At 41.5% G+C, this 23001-nt stretch overlaps 1 protein-coding gene across 3 annotated transcripts in view; it reads left to right on the forward strand.

Annotated features, from left to right (window-relative positions):
* Positions 1 to 22434, forward strand: part of LOC309698855 (retinoic acid receptor beta-like) — a 117211-nt gene extending 94777 nt beyond the window's left edge. For all 3 annotated transcript variants that reach the window (XM_082521588.1, XM_082521590.1, XM_082521589.1), the window contains 4 exons: positions 1496 to 1672; positions 7602 to 7806; positions 9940 to 10098; positions 16471 to 22434. In XM_082521588.1, coding sequence (XP_082377714.1) covers positions 1496 to 1672; positions 7602 to 7806; positions 9940 to 10098; positions 16471 to 16709 — 780 coding nt within the window. In that variant the 3' untranslated portion in view covers positions 16710 to 22434. The remainder of the gene's footprint in view (positions 1 to 1495; positions 1673 to 7601; positions 7807 to 9939; positions 10099 to 16470) is intronic.
* Positions 22435 to 23001: the final 567 nt, after the last annotated feature.

A 23001-nucleotide genomic window follows, 5' to 3' on the forward strand; every position in this document is an offset into this window, starting at 1 on the left:
CAATGGTGGCCCTGTGCTGGCCCAGAACAGTTTCAACTCTGGCCCCAGATGTCAGCCTAATGTGTACCTTAATCAAGCCATGTAATAACAACATGTGCTGGAACACAATAGTACAAAAGTAACATGACAAATCTCTGTTCACACAGTGAATGGACTGATTCTTATATAGTGTTTTTCTGCTCTCCCGGATTACTAAAAGTGCTCTATACAGCACACCACATTCACACACTTTCTCTAAACTGAGTGCTTCCTAACTACATTGACACTCTTGACATGCAGACTGGAGGAGCCAGGGATCGAACCACTAACCTTCCAATCAGTAGGTGACCTGCTCTACCTTCTGAGCTTCAGCCACCTGGTGGTAAACATGAATAAACTGTCACTAGGTTTTGGATAAAGTGTACACTCACAAACCTGTCAAACCTGCATTTGAAACGTTGGCCACCATAGCAGTATAGTACTGCAACATGGCATTTGGGTCTTCTAACTAAAATAGGAACATAAATAGTGCCATCATTGCCAGACCTGGCCCACATCTGGTTGACAGACACCCTGCCATGACACCGGTCAGTCAGAAGTGCCAGCTTGATCCAGGCCAGACCTGTCTGCTATGTGGGTTTGTATATTACACAGTGGATCAAAATCTGATAGTGGACGTTATGTGAATAAACATTCTCTGTCATGATATTTAACAAACACACATGATCTCTGAGAGACAATCACTCGTTCACATTTTCATCTCAAATATTAAACCTGACTTGACTGCATTTAAGCCCTAAACAGAGTTCTGCTACTGAACAAGAAAAAATAAAATCATAAAATAATTAAAGAAAAATAGAAAAACAATGAGTCTAGGATTCATCTTGGCCAATAACTCAAGAAATAATCAGAACAAATCACAGCAGAGGTGAAAGTCACAGACTATGTTATGATTTGAAGTTAAATTCCACAAATCAACAATCTGTTGTAATGATTCTCACTTTAACGCACTGGTCCATGAGACATTATCTCAGGATTGCCTTTCCCTCTTACAGTTCCCGACTTTAGCCCTTCATTTGCCATTACTTTTCTTTCTTTCCTCCCCTGAATCACTTTTACTCTTTCCTGTTTTTATTGCTCTATGGATTCCAACCATCCTTGCCTCCCTGTCATCTTTGGATAGATTCTGCACCATATAGCTGTATTAATGATACCCTGGCTTCAAACTGCTCTGCACTATCTGTCACTGCTCCATTGCTGCATCCCGTCATTGCCAAAGCATCCCTCTGACACTGTTAGGCTCATTATCGCAGGGCCTAGCCACCAGGCTCAGTACAGCATATTCACAACAACAATCTTTGTGTTTTTGAGAGCTTGGGTTTTATGGTGAATATATTTTATATGCACGTCTGAGACATGTGGAGCAGAGTGAAGAGATCATTAGCAGCAATGACGACAGTAGCTGTCTCTTGGCCTGACACTGCTCTCTGTGTATGCGTATATATGTGTGATGCAGAACTCGAGTGCAGACCACCGTGTGAGGTTGGACCTAGGACTGTGGGACAAGTTCAGCGAGCTGGCCACTAAGTGCATTATCAAGATTGTGGAGTTTGCCAAACGAGTGCCTGGCTTCACGGGGCTGACCATTGCAGACCAGATCACACTACTGAAAGCTGCCTGTCTCGACATTCTGGTGGGTGCTTTTATTTTGAAGAAGCAACGTTATTATTTAGTGATTGGACGATGCTTTCTTTTGTACTGGCCTAACATTGATGCGTCTTTTGTCAAGGTGGAAAAGACTTGGATACATCTCAGCCAATCATAATTTTCTTAATATACGAGGCATTGTTCGATGCCAACAATGTATAGCCAAGATCAGCTTTATTGTCAATACTACCATATCATCTCCTGTCTCACAATGTGCAAAACAAATATGTAAATTATAAATGGGGAAAAAAGAGAATAAAAATATGGGATACAAATTCAAAAATATGAATATTGATAAAGAAATATAAAAATGTATTAAACCCTATTATTATTGCAGTCTATATATAAAAATATGATGCATGCTAGGATGAGTATACCCTATACACAATACTGCAGTTTCTGTATTAAATCATATGCAGAATATAGGCACTGTGTCCCTGTCCAGGAGATACTTCTCATTTCCTAATGTGGAAAATTCTTCTGAATACTTTTGTAGGGCTGAGGCAGCTGAAGCAAGCACTAAACATAGAGCACTGGCATTTCCTTTAATGTAGGACAAATTGTGTTCTGGTTTGTGAACCTGAATCATAGCGAGGTGCTTTATATTGTAAGATAAAGAACCTACAATAAAAGAGAGGAAACCCCAACAAACATCCCCTTTGAGCAAGCGCTTGGCAACAATGGGAAGGAAAAACTCCCTTTAAATGGAACCTTGGCAGAACCAGACCTAGGTATGGGGCAGTCATGAGGAGAGGGAGGAAAAAGAAGAAACTATATAGGAGAGACAGACATTAATAATATGTAATGATTACATGCAGAGAGCTGTATAAACACAATGTGAAAAAGGTGAGTGAAGAAGAAATACTCTTTCTTACATGGGAATCCCCGGCAGCCTACACCTATTGCAGCATAACTAAGGGAGGATCCAGGGTCACCTGGTCCAGCCCTAACTATATGCTTTAGAAAAAAGGAAAGTTTGAAGCCTAATCTTGAAAGTAGAGATAGTGTCTGTCTCCTGAATCCAAACTGGAAGCTGGTTCCACAGAAGAGGGGCCTGAAAACTGAAGGCTCTGCCTCCCATTCTACTTTTAAATACTCTAGGAACAACAAGTAGGCCTGCAGAGTGAGAGCGAAGTGCTCTAATAGGGTGATATGGTACTACAAGGTCATTAAGATAAGATGGGGCCTGATTATTTAAGACCTTGCATGTGAGGAGCAGGATTTTGAATCCTGGATTTAACAGGAAGCCAAAACAGGAGAAATCTGCTCTCTCTTTCTAGTCCCTGTCAGGACTCTTGCTGCAGCATTTTGGATTAGCTGAAGGCTTTTCAGGGAGTTTTTAGGACTTCCTGATAATAATGAATTACAGTCGTCCAGCCTGGAAGTAATAAATGCATGAACTAGTTTTTCAGCGTCACTCTGAGACAGGATATTTCTAACTTTAGAGATGTTGCACAAATGGAAGAAAGCAGTCTTACATATTTGTTTAATATGTGCATTGAAGGACATGTCCTGCTCAAAAATGACTCCAAGGTTCCTCACAGTGTTACTGGAGGCCAAGGTAATGCCATCCAGAGTAAGAATCTGCTTAGATACCATATTTCTAAGGTTTTCAGGGCCGAGTACAATAACCTCAGTTTGATCTGAATTAAGAAGCAGAAAGTTAGCGGCCATCCAGGTCTTTATGTCTTTAAGACATTCCTGCAGTTTAACTCATTGGTGTGTGTTATCTGGCTTCATGGACAGATAGAGCAGGGTGTCATCTGCATAGCAGTGAAAATGTATGCTATGTCTTCTAATGATACTGCCTAAGGGAAGCATGTATAATGTAAACAGAATTGGTCCTAGCACTGAACCCTGTGGAACTCCATAATTAACCTCAGTGTGTGAAGAGGACTCTCCATTTACATGCACAAACTGGAGTCTATTAGATAGATATGATACAAACCACTGCAGTGCAGTACCTGTAATACCTACAGCATGTTCTAATCGCTCTAATAGGATATTATGGTCGACAGTATCGAACGCTGTATAAATAAAATTGAATTGAATTGAATACAGATGATTGTGATGTCACAATCGCAGAATAATACAATAACAATGTGCTGTAATTTCTTTATGTGAAGGGTTCGAAGGATTAGGATTCAGGATTTAACCAGAGACTATAAACCTGAAATCTGTGTAGGACAGCTGATCTGGACAAATGCATTATTTATTTCCTATAAGAGATCACAAGCTGTTCCAGTTCCTGTGTTACTGAGCAGATCCACGTTTCACTCTTTTTAAATAGCACATTGCAACATTTAACACTTTTATTTGTTACAGATTCAGCAGAGGGACGTCACTCACGGTGTGTTCCCTGCTGAGAAAAAGGCAGCTTGTTTCAGTTCATTGCTACTGTTTGATGAAAATACCGGCGTTATTGAAGAATGATAGTTGTGGCTCACCTCTAGGCACAGGCTCTAAGTCATACAGTTTTGGCTCTGTGATAACAGTTTGAACCATCCAGTGCTGATTATGCATTCATAAACTCTTCTAGTAACAACTTTCACAACCATAGTAGGCATACGGCATGTATGTAAAAGCAAACAGCACAGTAAATTGTGTGCCACAGACATTGCATTTCTCATTGACTCATTTATATAGTCTCCTCCTGAAAGTGAAACTCTTACAAATACAGGTACCATGAGGCCAGCAGCAAAAATACTCCAAAAATACTAGTTGTGACACTGAGCCTCTTTAAAGCGAGGTAGCTTTTTACTGCTTAAAGAAGGTTTTTGGGTGCCTCAGTAAATCTTGACCTAATTGTTCCTTTAAAATTCCAACCTTATTTTTTCACAGGCCGACCTGTGTTTATATGACCTCTGTAGAACAACAAGGTTCAAACATGTGGCGAAGTCAGATGTGAGTTTTGTGGTCCATCTTCTGCACATTGTAATTTCAACAAGGCGGATATCCAGCATCACATTGTTAAGGAGACAAGTGTAAGGTAGTTCCAATTCTCAGTGCTCCGCTCTTCTCTTTCCTAAGCCCTTATCGATTTTCCTACCCATCAGAATTTGGGTAAGAGGTTAGGAAAGATAGGAGGTGTTTTTGGAGCAATGATCAATTCCAGCTGTGCCTGGAAGCTGTCAATCAAAGAGGTCAGACATCTTCCACCAGGATCTATTTGGATGAGTTATCAGAAAATTCGCCAGCTGAGACTTACGAAGGGAGAAACAATCAATGTGTCTTTTTTTATTTCTATTTGTAAAATAAATATGCTTGTCGATTATGTAAAGTTAGCAATTTCATCATGAGTCTGCAGTGACTGATTTGCTTTTAGCCTCAGGTGGCCAGTGGACAAACTGCACTTCAGCGCTGCCTTCATTTTTCTCTATAGAGGTTTCCATGTAGTCACAAGTGTAAACAAACGTAAAAGACAAACCAGCCACTGGAATCTGAGAGCAGCAAGCTGCCACACTGTCACGTGACTCCGCCAAGTGAGAGCAAGAATGTATGATCTTAACTGATACAAATACATCTGCTATAGTCTTTATTAACCACTAATAAACCCAACTAACATTATAGTATAAACATAAACGTGGTAAATTAAACTGAGAATGTAAAATCCACCATTGATGGCTATTGATGTAGTTGCAACAGAGCTAAATCACACAGGATTTCAGGACTTGTTGGTCGCTACCACATTATTTATTATTCTTTATATGTATTTGTTAACAGGTTAGTTTTGGGGCTATTGCTGTAGTTGAGTTTGAGACTTTGTACTGGCCTGTCGTACTTGTCAGGTGTGACAAAGCAGTGTAATGAACTCACAGGGACACACGCGAGGTGAGAAGTTGAAGGCCGACCACGATGAGTTTCTGGCTCTGACTCAACCATCAACATCCGCTCACCCGCACGTTTTTATGGTGAAGGGCGTAGATATTATGCACAAGGACTGGGTGAGGGAGTGTCAGTAGAAAGATCAAACACTTTGTGGGTAGATGTGTGTATGTGTGTATCTAAGCGCAGGCCTGGCCAGCCGGTGCGAGTCACCGCCAGTAGCCATGTTTTATTCTTTTTCATGTTGCAGACATGCCTGCCACTCACTGTCAGAGTCAACCCACTCAAATAGCTTCAAAGGCTACTGTAAGCTTCACATCCACCATCAGTTGCTTCATTAGGTGAACACACACACACACACACAAACATGCAGTGCAACAGGGAGATCCAAAGGTTACTCTCTTCGGGTCTTTGGAAGGTCACTGTTTTTCTGGTGTATTGTGTCTGCTGGTTTATGTAAAATGTGTTAGACCTCATAGAGTCAGCTGACTTCTATTAAAATCAAACAGAGCAACATGTCAAGGTAAATAATGGTCTGTAAATAAGAACAGCAGCCAGGTGTTAGGTAGATGAATGTGCATTTAACTCCTTGTTTTAGGTTGAACATGTCAGCAAATCACTGGCTCGTTCAGCAGCAACAATACACAGAACAACTATAACATTTCAAGTGTCTTTAGGATCTCGTCTGCATTTAGCCCTCTCTGTGGTCTCTAATTTATATATAAATGACATTTGTGATGTGTCAGAAATGTTACATTTTGTTTTGTTTGCAGATGATACAAATTTTTATTGTGAAAGAATTGGCTAAAATTATGGTTGTTGAAATGAAAAAAATTAAAAAATGGTTTGATGTAAATGAGTTATCACTGAATTTGGAAAAAACAAAGTTTATGATATTCGGAAACCGTGTAAAGGAGGAAGAGATAGTATTATCTATAGAGGGAGTGATAATTGAAAGAGTGACAGAATTCAGTTTTCTGGGTGTAATAGTGGACAAGTTACCATGGAAACCTCATACTGAACATGTTAAAAAAAAGATGGCTAAAAGTATTTATATCCTGGGTAATGTTAGATATATATTAGATTACAAGACAATGAGAATATTATATTTTTTATTGTTTCTACCCTATCTGAGCTATTGTGTTGAAGTATGGGGGAATACATACGTGACTAATATGAAACCATTATATTTATTACAGAAGAGAGCGCTTCGAATGATGCATAATGTTAAATATAGAGAACACACTAATAGTTTGTTTATAAAATCTAAATTGTTAAAACTAGAAGACATAGTGAAATTACAGACTTTAACTATTATGTTTAGGGCAAAAAATAAAACACTACCTCTCAAGTTACAAAGTTTATTTGTATTGTGTTCAGAGAATGGGGACGGCAGAAGGAAGTTTTATTTTGAGCTCGAACCACACAAAGGCAAATGTGTCCAACAGTCACAGGCATAAGAAACTGGAGTTCTCTCAGTGATCATCTTAAGTGTTGTACAAATGTTTCTCAATTTAAAATCTGCTATAAGAATAAAATGATAAACCAATATGAAGAAGTTGAAAATAATAGAATTTAATTGTAGAAAAATGATCCTTTTAGTTTGATATTTAGTGGTATTGCTCATTGTTGAGTATATTGTTCTGTTTGCTTTGTTTTGTTATGTGCAGAAAATTGTCATAGTGTAATTTTGGTTGCCTACTTGTATTATCACAGATAGGGGGCAGGTGTCAGTAAGAATTTATTCTTCTTCCTGCTCCTTTTCATGCATGGAAACAGTGCTACTTTATTTGAAAGGAAGGTTGTGTATGGGAATGCATTACTGCTGTGCCATGTGTGAAACAAAAAATAAATAAATACTAACTGCAAGGAGAAACATCCTTCTCTCTGGTAGTAAACTACACTACACTGCACTCCACTACAGTTTATATTATTGGACAAATTGTGATATAAAGCTAATCACGTGGAGTCTCAGAATAAAGATGCAGTCTGAAAGTGAGCAGAATAGGTCCCCTTTAAACTTGCATTTCATTAAAAACCTGCCAGCTGTGAATCTCTCACAGTTTCTGCCTTGTTTGCTTCTCTGTCAGATCCTGCGCATCTGTACAAGATACACCCCTGACCAGGACACCATGACCTTTTCAGATGGGCTGACCCTCAACCGGACGCAGATGCACAATGCTGGCTTCGGCCCGCTTACTGACTTGGTGTTCACTTTTGCCAACCAGCTCCTGCCCATTGAGATGGATGACACAGAAACAGGCCTCCTCAGCGCTATCTGTCTCATCTCTGGAGGTGAATAAAGGACAGAGCATCAGGCGTTTAGTGAGAATGGGAACCGTTGGTGTTGATTAGTGTTGGTACCAAAGAATGACGAGAAACTGACAACGTGTACCTCAAAAAATAAGGACACGAGGACACAAATTTTGAGCAGACCTCATCACATTTCTGTCGGTCCTCAGAGGGATTGTATGGTTACACCTGCTTGTGCTTGCTCAAAAGAAGGAATTACCCACAAATGTTATCTAAGCAATCAGATCTTGGCTGTAGTCACAACTATACTTAGATCGTTTTAGTCAAAAACCACGTGGTGATTGAGTGGATCCAGATGCAGGACTCAAACAGACTAGAACTCAAATCACAGCTTTATTTGCTAAATACAAATACAACTGAGCACATGAAGCGAAGTGAAACATTACAGGCTGCCAGACCAACAGGACCACACATAACATGCTGTTTGCAGCCTGATTGCATCATAGTCTAAAGACATACACTAAGCAGTTTATGGTGAAATGTTGGAGTACGTAAAGAAAATGATTCAGTCCACATTTAAACTCTGCCTGACTCGTATTCGTTCAGCACAGTTAGCCCGTATTGACTCCAGCTGAATGTAGTCTGAAAGTCAGCCACAGGTTTCTTTGAGTAAGGCAGCAACGATCAGACTGTCAAACACATGAAGGAAATTAGAGAGTAATAATGTTTCATTTACTGTATGTCCACCAAAAATCATGCTTCAGTTGTCTTAATCACTCCCACCCGCCATCAGCACTCAGATTTCATCACTGCTGGGTTTTCATTCAGAGCTCTATACGTATATACTCAACCCACAAGGTCTCGCTACATATTACAGGCTCTTGCATAACCCATGAAAGGCACAAGACACCTCTGATCGCATTTGTAATCACATATCTTGACTACAGTTTCCCCAGGTCTAGATCTGAGTGTAAACACTGCCACCTTATGACTGGTTTGTGAAGTACACATTACACCATCAGGTCATCAACATCCGTTCACATTTTTATTTACATACCACGTAATCTCATCTTGTTTGCTCGCTAATGTTTCAGGTAACTGTAAATATTTCAAATGAGTTCCATCACATTACTCAAACACACAGAACCAAACAGCAACAAAATATCAACTAAAATCACTTTTGTTCAAACTAACAAACCTATTATAGAAGGTTAAAGGTTAAAGGTTAAAGATTCCTTGGTGCACTGCAGGCACAGCGGCATCGTTAACTTACAGTGTCAGTAGAATACTGCACATGTTATACTTTAGTTTTTTCTCTTTAATGAATTTGCAAGAATTGCAACACAGTGAGCAAACAAACAGTTCCACTGTTATTATGGGATTTTGAGGTGGAAATGAATTTAACCTATTTTGAAATAAGGCTGTAACATGACAAGAGGTGGAACAGGTGAAGCTCTCTGAATACTTTCCAGATACACTGTATCAACCAAACAAACAACAACAACAAAATATTATTATTGTTGAGTCAAACAAGTATTTGAACCCTCAAACAGAATACGATTGAGTACTTGGTGAGGCATTTCTTGTAGTTGTTCACCAGGTTTGCACTCATCTCAGGAGCGAGGAGTCGGTGAACTCTAAATCCTTTCTTGGCTGCCACTGGGCAACTTGAAGCTTCAATGACCAACACAGATTTTCTGTAGGACTGAGGTCTACAGACTGGTTGGGCCTCTCTAGACCTGCAAATAATTATTTCCCCCGCTGTATAGTGGAGGTAGGTGCACACATATGGACTACATCATATGCAGACGGTGTAATCTGAAAGACAGGAGACTGCAAGGTGATATGAAGAGTCAGCATCGAACAGTAGTCTGCAGGATAACTTTGGATGTCCGGAAAAGGACGCAAGTGAGAGCAAATGCTGAGTTGTTCTCTTTTATATTAAAGGGTTTTTTAACTTTGCAATTTAAGGTACACTGAGATCATTGCTGCTATTGAAAGACAACACTGAACCCGACTGAACAGCTCTGTTTGCAATGTTTTTCTTCTAAATCAAACCAAACTTCATCACATATAATCGCCTCAGTTTTGTCTATATCATATAAAACCAATATATGAATTTGTCCTAATTGAGCCTCAAGTCTGACGTGTTTTGTGCATCTGTCTGCGTATCAGATCGTCAGGATCTCGAGGAGCCCTCTAAAGTGGACCAGCTGCAGGAGCCACTGCTTGAAGCTCTCAAGATCTATGTGAGAAAGCGTCGGCCAAGTAAACCACACATGTTCCCCAAAACCCTGATGAAGATCACCGACCTGCGCAGTATCAGTGCTAAAGGTAGGGTGGACATTAGCATACCGTGTGGTGATGATTGAGCTTACAATCAGCAAAGTGATGTTTTTAAAGTGCTGTGTGGTGACAGCTACAGGAAGGCATTATTAGTACCACTGTAGTTAAATAAATATCTGCTATATCCCCAAAGATCATTTATTATTAGCTGAAAATTAGCTGGAAATAAAAGTGGTTTTAAATAAAACATCATGAAAACACTTCAGGGCACATAAAACTCTGAAAAGTAAAAAGAATAGAAGATTCCCCATATTACTGCTGCACATGTTTAAGGTTGAGCTGCTTTACTTTCATATAAATGTATTTGAATATGAAGTATTTGCTGAATAATGCATATGCTGTTTCATGTCCAGCCTACATCTTATGTATATTAAAATATAATAATAATAAAACAAATTCAACCTAATTAAAAGGCTTGAGCCGAAATGGTTAACGGTCCAAAGGTAGGTTATTAACTGATTGCTCACTCTCCATCTCTTCATCACTAAGGTGGTTCAGGCTTTGTTGTTGTTTTGGAGACAATGATGATTAAAGCTGGGTTGAGGTGCTGTTACACGACACAGCTTTGATAGTAGCTCTTTGGAAAGTTTTGAAATCCTTTGGTGGAAAGATATAAAGATATATACAGCTTACAGTAGGGGAAATAATTATTTGATCCCATGCTGATTTTTCTAAAAGACTGAGGTCTGGACACTGGGTAGGCCTCTCCACACCTCCAAATAATTATTCCTCCCACTGTGCAAGAGTGGAGGAATGTGCACACATGTGAAGCATCGGCTAGTCGTCTCCAGGATCACGTTGGACGTCGAAGAGGAAGCAGAGGATTGTCTAATATTGTGATGTCTTTATCTTTCAGTATAAACTGCACTGAGATGAGCTTTTGTGAATTGCTGCCATTTAAAAATAAAATTGAACTGAATTAAACATAATGATGAAATGCTGCAAATAACTATATTTTAGGAAATTGTAAACATGTTTGTGAACATCTTTTTATTTTGCATATACACGACAAAAATAACAGATTTCTTCTATATTGGCTTTTCTTCCTGTTAAATCCAGGATCTAATTTAAAATCCTCCTCAACAATCTGGCCCCATCTTATGATGCTCGTAGTACCATAGCGTCCCAATAGAGCACTTTATTCTCTTCTGCTGGCTTACTTGTAGACTATAGGGTCTTTAAAGGAAAAGGAAAAGCTGATCCTTCAGTTTTCAGGCCCCTCTTCTGTGGAACAGCTCCCAGTTTGGATTCAGGAGACAGACACTATCTCTATTTTTAAGATTTAAAACTTTCTTTTGTGCTAAAGCATGTAGTTAGGGCTGATCAGGTGACCACGAGTCCTCCCTTAGTTATGCTGCAGTATGCTTATGCTGCTAGTGGCCTGCCATGATGCACTGAGTACTTCTTCACTCACCCTTTTTACTCACTATGTGTTTTTTTGTTATTTCTCCCTCCCCTCACTCCCAAATAGTCACGACAGATAGCTGCTCTGCTTCTGCTCAGGTTTTATTTTGGCCAAAGGGGAGTTTTTCCTTCCCACTGTTGCCAAGTGCTTGCTCAAAGGAATCATTTATTGGGGGTTTCTCTCTACTATTGTTGTGTCTTTATTGTACAATATAAAGTGCCTTGAGGCAACTGCTGTTGTCATTTGGCGCTGAATAAATAAAATAAAACTGAACAGGACTAAATTGAAACAGCTAACCATCCAATTTTATATCTTCAAGCTTTTTCAAGCATATATACAAAACAGAGCACACACACAGGAAGGAAAATACTATCTTCTACTACAACAGGTGCTCAAAAAGCAGTGGGAAGAAGTAACACTTATGCACTCCCACCCCTCCACATGCTTCACAGAACTGTGCACCTACCCTTGTCTGCCAGAAGGATGATGATGTTGTTTTATTACTAAGTGATGTCAGTGCCTTCGTTCATCCAACAGATGCCCCCCGCACCTGTTGGATGCTGGGGGCTTTGCATTACTGCAACAGGCTGAAAATTTCACCCGTAGTTGCTCTGTTTCCACGTCTGCAATGTTCCATCCATCCACCCATCCACCACCTCCTCCAGCTTATCCGGGGGAACACCAAGGCGTTCCCAGGCCAGCCGAGAGATATAATCTCTCCAGCGTGTCCTGGGTCTGCCCCGGGGCCTCCTCCCGGTGGGACATGCCCGGAACACCTCACGCAGGAGGCGCCCAGGAGGCATCCTTGTCAGATGCCCGAACCACCTCAGCTGGCTCCTTTCGATGTGGAGGAGCAGCGGCTCTACTCTGAGCCCCTCCCGGATGGCTGAACTTCTCACCCTTAGGAGGAAGCTCATTTCCGCCGCTTGTATTCGCGATCTCGTTCTTTCGCTCACTACCCACAGCTCAGCACAGCATTGGTGAGGGTAGGGATGTAGATCGACTGTTAAATTGAGAGCTTCGCTTTTACACTCAGCTCTCTCTTCACCACGACAGACAGACAGTGATCGGGCGTACAGCATCCGATCACTGCAGCCGAAGCAAGTCTCTGTTGGATCTGCTCCTCTTTAGATTTTAGCACATCGATGGTAAAATTTGTTTGTTTCACTCATTCATTGAGCAGCTGGTGCTGTGCCTCCTGGAGGATTTTAGTTGTAACAGCAAGGGCCAAACTGTCTTGAGCTATCAGAGTGCGTGCATGGCAGAAGAATCCACAGCCGCTTCCAGGACAGCGGCGACATGTGGCGCATATGGCAGGGCATCCAGGCCATCACCAACTACAGGAAGACAACACCTGCCTGTGATGGTGACGCCTCCCTACCAGATGCGTTGAACAACTTCTATGCACGCTTTGACCCTCAGAATGATGTGTTGGTAAGGAAGTCCACCCCCCTCACAAAAACCAGGTTCTGTGTCTGACCTCTGCTGATGTGAGGAAAAATCTTCGCAGAGTTAACCCACGGAAAGTTGCTGGTCCAGATAACATCCCTGGGAGAGTGCTCAGAGAATGTGCAGACCAGCTGACAGCTGTCCTCACAGACATCTTCTGTTGTCCCAACGTGCCTCAAGGCCACCACCATCGTTCCCGTGCCAAAGTCCCCAGTGTCCTGCTTCAATGACTACTGCCCCGTTACACTCACGCCCATCATAATGAAGTCAAGACGCTCATCATGAGGCACATTAAGACCCTGCTGCCATCCACACTGGACCCACTGCAGTTCGCTTATCGGCCCAACCGATCAACTGACGACACCATCGCCACCACCTTACTTCTCGCCCTCACCCACCTGGACAATAAGGACACGTTTGTATGAATGCCATTCATAGACTTCAGTTCAGCATTCAACACAATCATTCCTCAGCACCTGATTGGAAAACTGAGCCTATTGAGCCTGAACACCTCCCTCTGCAACTGGATCCTGGACTTTCTGACGGAGAGACCTCAGACAGTCTGAATCGGCAACAGCATCTCCAACCACACTGAGCACTGGAGCCTCTCAAGGCTGTGTGCTCAGCCCACTGCTGTTCACTGTGCTGACTCACGACTGTGCAGCAATGCACAGTTTGATCCACATCATCAAGTTCGCCAATGACACGACTGTGTTGGGTCTCAACAGCAAGAACGACGAGTCAGCATACGGAGAGGATGCACAACAGACTGGTGTAGAGTCAACAACCTGTCTCTGAACGTGGACAAAACAAAAGACAGGATTGTTGACTTCATGAGAGCACGGAGAGATCACTGTCCACTTAACATCAATGGATCCTCTGTGGAGGTCGTCAAGTGCACCAAATTCCTTGGTGTCCACCTGGCAAAGAACCTCTCCTGGTCCCTCAAAACCAGCTCCATAACTAAGAAGGCCCAACAGCATCTCTACTTCCTGAGGAAGCTGAGAAAAGCCCATCTCCCACCATCCATTCTTACCACCTTCTACAGAGGGACTATTGAGAGCATCCCGAGCAGCTGCATCACTGTCTGGTATGGTAACTGCACCGTATTGGATTGCAATACCCTACAAGCCACCAGCGTTGTACACACACCCCTCAAACACACTCTTCACCCTGCTGCCTTCTGGAAAGAACTACCGGAGCATCCGGGCCCTCAATGCCAGACTGTGGAAGAGTTTCTTCCCCCAGGCCATCAGACTCCTGAACACTCAGTGACTGGACTGACACACTCATACCTTCATACACGTCACTACCAAGCACTTACCTGCAGTATCTCATACACACACACACACACCTTCAGACACCAAGTTACTTTAAGCACAATACTCAGTATTTTGCACATTTCCATTGCTTGTGTCTGTATCATTCTGTTCTGTTTAGTGTTACACTGTCTTGTCTTGTTTTCTTGCAATTTTTGAACTTCACACTCTACGTAGTCCTGTGTTTGTCCATTATATGTCATATGTAGCACCAGGGTCTCGGAGGAACGTTGTCTCTTTTCACTCTGTGCTGTACTACTGCACATCCCTGAAATGACAATAAAGCCACTCTTTTTTTGCCCATCACAAGGGATTTTTGACTCATGCTAAAAAAGAAAAATGTTCACAAACAACCAAATTATCCATTCATCCAGTGCATCTTCAAGGTTTTTAATAGATATGTTTAGGCCTTTAAAAGGAAAAGACAAAAAGCCAGTATTGACCCCTCAGTGAGGTGAAGTAGTCCTACAGCACGTTTCCACCGCTGTGCTTGACTGTGGGGATGGTGTTCTTTGTGTATTTGTACAGCGGGTCAAGTTGATGGCAGAGAGCTTGACTTTGGTTTCATCTGACCGGAAGCCTTCTCTGAATCATTTAGATGTTCACTGTGTCCAGTGTTGGGGAGTAACAGAGTACATGTACCGGCGTTACGTATTTAAAATACAAAATATGAGTAACTGTATTCCGTTACAGTTACTGTATGTCCAACAGCAGCCTTTCAACGCCTCTCTCTGTCTCTCGCTAGCAAAGTTGACCCAGACAACAAAGTAAAACTAGTTTTCGGCTACGAGCCCGACACGAACCCGACGTATTAGCCAGAGGTCCCTTTACTACGGTTCGGAGCCGCTGACCTGTTTTATATACGCGCTGAATAGTTTTCTATACGAGATCACTGCAAAAAGTGCAGCCTTACCTAATGTCCACCTACTGTTACTCATATATATTAAGATTTAAACATCTAGCTGGTGTTGGTGTGGAGAGTAACCTTCAGTAATAAATCACACAGCAATAGCACATTCATGTAGTTGTAAAAAGCATGATAATATATTAAGTAATCCAAAGTATTCAAAATACGTTACAAAATACATCAGGTGTTGTTGGTGACTGTGGTTCCAACTGCCTTCAGATCATTAACAAGCTCCAACTGTGTAGTTTTGGGCTAGTCCACCACCTTTCGCCCCATGAAGTGAGATCCTGCATGGAGCTCCAGACCAACAGCATTTTGTATTTCTGCTATTTCTATTTTAATCAGGAATTGTGGGAATGGGACACTTAATACTGACATTTTTAATGTGTTGAGCTTCTGAAGTGCTGATATTTCGAAACACTGTGTCACGTGACCATGGCTAAGTAAGGTTTAGTGCACAAGCATTTACAGTTAACACTCACCTTTTCACTGAGCTTAGTGATTGTTTAGTAGCCCATTCCAACTTTGTGCAGGTTTCCTTGTCCCTGATTGATTGATTGATTGATTGATTGATTGATTGATTGATTGATTGATTGATTGATTGATTGATTGATTGATTGATGCCATAAGATTGGGGCATCAATCAGTCTTGGTTTCAATGGGATTATTTATTTATCAGTCAATTACATGCAAGTCAATTTATAACTTTTATGCAGCGTGACCCAGATGGGATCTGCGGGTCTTACCTGGGGTCTACTTCCTGTAGGACATGCCTGGCTAGTAGAGGCCAGGAGGCAACCACCTCAGCTGGCTCCTTTCTATGTGGAGGCTCAGCAGCTATACTCTGAACCCCCCACACGACTGAACTCCTCACACTATTAATAAGGGAGAGCCCATCCACCCATTGGAGAAAGCTAATTTCAGCTGCTTATATCAGCGATCTCATTCTTTCACCTTTAGAGAATGATAGCAGTGTTAACATGATGTTCAGGCCTGGATTAATAGATTTATGGCGTTTCCTAACATAGATGCTCTATCTGGTAGCAAATGGCTGCATAACATTTATGAAACAACAATCTACCAGCATCGGCATCAGTTACAATGTAAAACCATCAGATTAAACGACTCGTACATAACAGCAACAATCAGTCGACTACTTGTGCACATCCCTACTGCTAGTATTTTAGGTATTATATGGTTTATATTGAGAAAAGGACTATAGATGTTAAGGATTTATATTCCAGTTTCAAAACTGTTTTTCTCCTACCGTGGTCTTGCAGGAGCAGAGCGAGTCATCTCTCTAAAAATGGAGATCCCAGGTTCCATGCCACCGCTAATCCAGGAGATGCTGGAGAACTCAGAGGGCCAAGATAGCCAGAGCAGCAGCAGTACTTCAGCTGAGGTGGGGCCCAGACTCAACAGCAAGGGAAGTCGCAGCAAGGATGCTGCTACTGTGGAATCCCCTAATTCCTCAGACAACGAGGAGGGTGCTGCCACACCACCCAGAATCGAGCCCTAGGAGGCACCCCGGGAAACTCTCTGGCATTACTTTGCTCAAAAACATGGGCAAGATGTACATCCCTTAAAATCTACCTAACCTGACTCCTAAGCTTGATATTCCATTTTCCGTCCATTTTGTCCCTATTTTTCTCTCCAATTTCCCCAAAATTCTTTCATTGAAAAGAATATAACACAGAGGTCTCAAAGGATCCCTGCTTTGTGTACATTTCTGAATCGAGCTCTTATTTGACATGCCTCTGGGACTGTGACAGGAAGGGCATCGCTCTCACAAACCAGCAGAGATAATACTCCTCAGGTCTCCTGTGTAAATTCGTATCTGCATGACGGGAGTTTGATAAGTGTTTTCTCTGGTTCGCTCGGTCTTTCTCTGTCATCTGTTTTCTTCTCTTGTATCGTTGTCACATATGCATTGTACATATCATTGAATGGTTAGGTCTCTGTTTCTAAGATGAATTTTGTGGTGCTTTATTCATTGTCTCTGAGGTGACACATCGAGGATTAAAGCGGGGCTCATTTTAAGTCCTTCAAAAGGTTATCTAGAAGGTTACAGCATATAGACATCATGGAAGTCTAATATTTTATATTTCTTATTATATTTAAAACGTTTTATCTTTTATAACCGTTTTGGGTTCACATTTCTCCGTGAATAAGTGTACATCCAGACGTCGAGTTTGTTCGTTTGTTTCCTCAAAGGAGGAAAGCACAAGAGCAGAAGCCTGGAGATACACGCTGATCAGATTGGTCATGTCTCTTCTGCTTCAACCTTCCAGGTAAACTGCTGAGACCTAATGTAGAAGGTTAGATTGAGAATGCACCAGTCTATGAAATCAACTCATTTTGTGGCTCTTGTCAGAACTGATTGGGGAAATTAGGCTGATGACAGATACCAGAGGTTTGATCACATAAGATCCTTTTCCCTGTTACAGTATACTTCAGGTTTACCAAGATTCTCTTTTATTGTTTGCACTTTGGAACTGGGAGAGAATAACTGGAAAACGTGGAAAAAGATTCCATGTGTTCTCGCCATCTGTTTCCACAGTGTCAGATTAGCCTTCTGTGTAGAACAGAGAGGTAGTTCCTGGCTTTAACTGAGTCTATGGCTGCAGTTCCACCTCAGATACTTCAACAAGATACCAGGAACATTTGAAGAAAGTCAGTCCGGGCAGAATCTATCACAGATTATTTTATTTTGGTGTTAACTTGTACTCACTGATGAAATCTGAGAATACAAAGAATTACTGTCATTAAGTTATGCTTTAAATAACTAGCTTTGTTGCTAACTTTATTTGGAGCTAAAGCTGAAAGTTAGCACAGTCGAAATGTTGGCAGTGACCTTTCATTGCATAGGAAAGCTACACAAACTACTTGCTTAACTGGACTTTAGTTGTGGATGATAATGTTACTTCTAATTTTAATGTAATTCCTGCGTCTGACCACTTATTTTAAGTCAGGTGTTAGCAGGTAACTTGGTGATTGAAATAGGATAGAATACCTACTTTATTGTCATAAAATAAGCTAATAAGAACCACAGTGCAAAACAAGCTAATAAGACTTCCAATGTCTCTTGCCAGTCCCTGTTTTCCCCGTCAGCAAGCTGTGCTAACATTTGTGCTTAACCCTCCTGTTTGATTCCAGCCTACATTAGCTTAGCAGTGATGAATGATTGAATGTCAGCCTAATCAGTGACTCCAGTGCTAGCAACATGCACTGCCAAGTGTGCGTGCATCTATTATGGCCTTATGAGAAGAGCTCCATAACCTCTTTTTCTGTCCCTTGCTTGAATCAGTGACACACGGGGGTAATGCTATACACACGACAACTGTACACTAATGTAAAAAGCACACAGTGGGGTGAATTGTGGAAAGACCCCAAACACTGACCGAGCTCTTTACATTGATAGACTTTCATCCCTCTTAAGTCAGCAGAGTAAAGACAATTGATCCAATATTAATCTCACTGACTGTGAACATAAACATGGTGAAGCTTTGATGAGTAGCTGTAACTATATAACTAAACAAAACGACGATTAAATGGCCTGTATTTGTATTTGTATAGCGCTTTACTAGTCCCTAAGGACCCCAAAGTGCTTTACACATCCACACATTCACACACTGGTGATGGCAGCTACATTGTAGCCACAGCCACCCTGGGGCGCACTGACAGAGGCGAGGCTGCCGGAAACTGGCGCCACCGGGCCCTCTGACCACCACCAGTAGGCAACGGGTGTCTTGCCCAAGGACACAACGACCGAGACTGTCGGAGCCGGGGCTCGAACCGGCAACCTTCCGATTACAAGGAAAACTCCCAACCCTTGAGCCACGATCGCCCCACAAACACAAACACAGCACAATGTTCAACTTTAAAACAATTAAGTACAAAAAGTATATAACAATTTTTTAAAGAAAAAGATGTGTTTCTTCATTTCAAAGAGGATGCAGTAAAGATGGAAAGACATTTTTGTTTTAGTTTCAGCAGTAAATACAGTTTACAGGCAGAGTTTTGTGCTAGCAGGCAAAATTCATGCAGAAAATCACGTTTCAGGTTTGATTTAAACAACTCTGCATTGATCAGTTTGAAACCAGATTTTACATCTAGACTGTAATTAAATATTATTATTATTATTAATAATAAATTATTTCAAGTCAAACAGGTTTAAATAAAGCTTCAAGTTTGCATTGAGCTGAGCAGTTAATTTGTCACATTCTGAATAAAAGCACGCAGAGCTTCACAGTTCTTGCTTTGACACGCGACATGAAGTTTTTCCTGATCAGCGCACAGACGCTGCACACGCTGCATCTTATCTAACATGGGTTCGATAACGTGGAACCTTTGGGGCTAACTTTTCAGTTTGGGGCAATAGCAGTTTCTGCTTTCTTGTTGATAGCAAAGTGAGAGCAGCAATACCATCCTTGTGTCTTTTCGTTAATGAAACTAGAGCCTTAAGTACAATAACTGAGTTTACCATGAAGACAGAAGTGTGTCTTACAACAAACCTCATTCATTATAACATTAAATTTGCCTTCTTTAGACAGACTGAATCTTGAGAGACACCAGTTAGTTCATTATAGCCGGGCTCCTTTCACACAGCATGGACTAAGTGCCGCCTGTTTCAGTTGGAAACATTATTCGAGCAACAAGTGTAAGAATTCTATAAAAAGTATAACAGTCATAACAAATAAGACGTTAAAATGATTACACTGTGAAAATGATGGTAAATGTGTTCAGTACAGGTTACTCAGTCTGTTCAAGTCTCATACGATTCTGCAGTCCGGTGAAGAAGACCTGCAGTCACATGATTTGTCAGACGATATGTGGACAGCTCTCTGTGATCTGTTTTCTATTACATTGAGACAAAAATGAAAATAATACTTCTTCATTTTCTGTATTACCAACTGAATTCTTGATTCCTTTGGTAAAGTGACTCAAAGGTATGAAAGTGTAGCACAGCAGGTTACACTGTGAAAGTGTGTGACAGCTATGCTGGTCCACAGAGCAACATTTATCTTGTATTCATAATCAATACTGTCAGATTGTAACATTCTTGTGTTTGGAGGAGCAAACTTTGGTAGTTCGTGTCCCTGCTGTCAGCACGCCAACTCATTCCAGGTGCAGTTTGAAGCATGAATCCTTTTTCATGTCACTGCATCCTGTGAAATTACATTTCAAATGCATAGCACATGAAACATGCTTAAAATGGTGTGTGTGTGTGTGTGTGTGTGTGTGTGTGTGTGTGTGTGTGTGTGTGTGTGTGTGTGATGACAGATTACTACGCGAGCAAACACAAAACAAAGTCCCCAAAAAACACTCACACAAGGCTAAAGTGATGTCCACTGTGGGCGAGTACAGCTGTTGCATGCGTTGTCATTGCTCTTATTGAAGCGTCAGCTGACAATGACATTTAAAAAGATCGACTCAACATCAGCTGTCATGTGTTTTTGGTACTGCACAACAAAAGGACTCAAAATCACTCCCTATTGTACATTTTACACTCCCACAGTTTATTGAAGGCTCACATCAGATTAAAATAATGAATTCTCAGTGGACTGATTTGGATTAGGTGAACTGTGACGCCACACTCTCGCTCAGCATACATGGATGACATTTGTCCCAAAAAAAGGCTCCAAAGTTCAGAACAGGTTTCCACGTGTGGAACATGTGGCAGCACATCTGGAACTCTTAATGTGTGACTTTGATCGGAAACAGAAAAAGCAGCACTTAAGGGGACAGGTTCTAAAAATCTAGATTCTATCACTGCAAATACATATCATACCTGAGCTGTTTAACTTTTTGTTTGTGTGCTTGGATGTGAGTGACGTGTTGGCGTCTGACAGAAGAATGATGTGCAGTATTAGGGAATTTTATCTTAATGTAACATAGGACTTGTTCTCCTGTGGTTCTCTCTCTGACGTGCTCTCCTGGTGAGAGACTTTTTTTATTTTGACATGAAAAGTCCTCACAGCTGAAGAATGTCCACATCCTGTCCCGAAGCATCGACGAGCCCTCGGGATCCTGGATGCAGCAGGGACTGTTCTCTGTTCCTTTTAGGAAAGAACCTCACCGTGCTGAATTACTTATTAGTCTCCACTGAATGTCGTACCGATGTAACTGTACTCTACTATCTAGCTCACTGCAGAGATGTTATATAAATGCTGTGTGCTTTGCATTCCAGTCGGCAGCTCTGTGGAAACGACGCTCTGTGTTTGTGCTTGGAAATGTAAACTCCCACTGAGACAGGAGGAAAATGCAACACGCGTGTCATTTAGGACAAATGGGACAAATGCCAACCGAGTCACCTCAACTCTCGATGTTTGATGTCTGTTTGTGTTCATGTCAAACAGCAGAGCTCCATCTGCCATTCCTCAGCCAGGGAGCCAGCTAGCTGTCATCAATCAATCGAATCAATCATCTGACAGCTACTTGGTTCACAGGTGAGGTACGAACTTGAGTTCGACTGATATGGGAAGACTAATCAGCACTGGCCAGTATTCTGTACCAACAATCAGTTCAAGTTCAAACGGACCTTTACAGACACTCAACGATGATCTGTCCCCTGCTAGGAAGTTAACCCTGTACATACTCCAGGTCACCGTGACGTAGTGAGGCTTAGGGGTGGGATCTCTCTCTCTGTGCTTAATTTCATCTAATTTATTTATTTTAACTTATTGTTTTTTGTTTCCTCTTTGACTTTATTTGGAAGATAGGTTTCTGAAAATGTACTTGGTTTGCATGAGGTTAGAATACAATCCAACCTGTACACTGACCATGAGAGGGCCACTGGTGATCTGATAGATCACGATTGGTTAGTCACGAGGAGCTGATTTACAGATGTACAGAGTACATTTACAGATTTACTTTCTTGTTGTGAATAAAACCCAGACAGGAGTCTAAAAACTCCACGAGTGCCCGAGTATCAGTCTAACCCAAGATGAAGCTAATCAGGAGCCAGAAATCATGACTGTGAACTTCACCATCAGCCATATAACAGTAGGTCTGTCGTGTTTGTCTGCCAGGAACCCCTCCAGGACAGACGAGTTCACCACCTTTTCCATCAGACAATAGACGATATGCAGTCTTGTATATTTGTGTTAATATGAGACGATATGCTCACAGTTTACTGTGGGATGTGTTGTACATTTATCCAGCCTGTGCTGCAGGCTGAAGGCGACCATGGAAAGTTTTGAGATTTAAGCTTTGATTGGTTTCCATTTCCCATCATAAATATTGTCTTTGTACATTAACATATACTTTTTATGTTCATATACTGTTTAACTTTACCATGAACTGTCCTGGCAAAGTAATAAAATATATTTATTTTAAACACTGGTGTGTGCAGATGCTTGAAGGACGAAGATGAAGCAAGCCTCGTATTACTCTTTAAAACATTATTTAATACTTTTCCTGTTCTGAGTCCCTCTCATTGTCGTATAAACCAGTCCACACTGAACTGTGTGCACTGGAGACAAGGCAGATAGGCAGGGATAGCTCAGTAGGTAAAGTGGTCGCCCCATGATCGGAAGGTCGGCGGTTCGAATCCACTTAACGGCTACCCTGAGGTACCCCTGAGCAAGGTACCGTCCCTACACACTGCTCCCCGGGCGCCTGTTTAGTGGGCTGCCCACTGCTTCACTGAGTGAATGGGTCAAATGCAGAGAAAAACAAGTAATTTCCCCATGGGGATCAATAAAGTATCCATTAAAATGAGCAGGCACTGAGATGTGTTAGCGTCAGTGTAAACTGACATCAGCAGTTTGTCTTCTTACGCAGCGGCTCAGTAATAAAAGAATGAAACC

Source organism: Aulonocara stuartgranti, assembly GCF_965226115.1.
Source record: "Aulonocara stuartgranti genome assembly, chromosome: 22".
Classification (NCBI taxonomy): Eukaryota; Metazoa; Chordata; class Actinopteri; order Cichliformes; family Cichlidae; genus Aulonocara; species Aulonocara stuartgranti.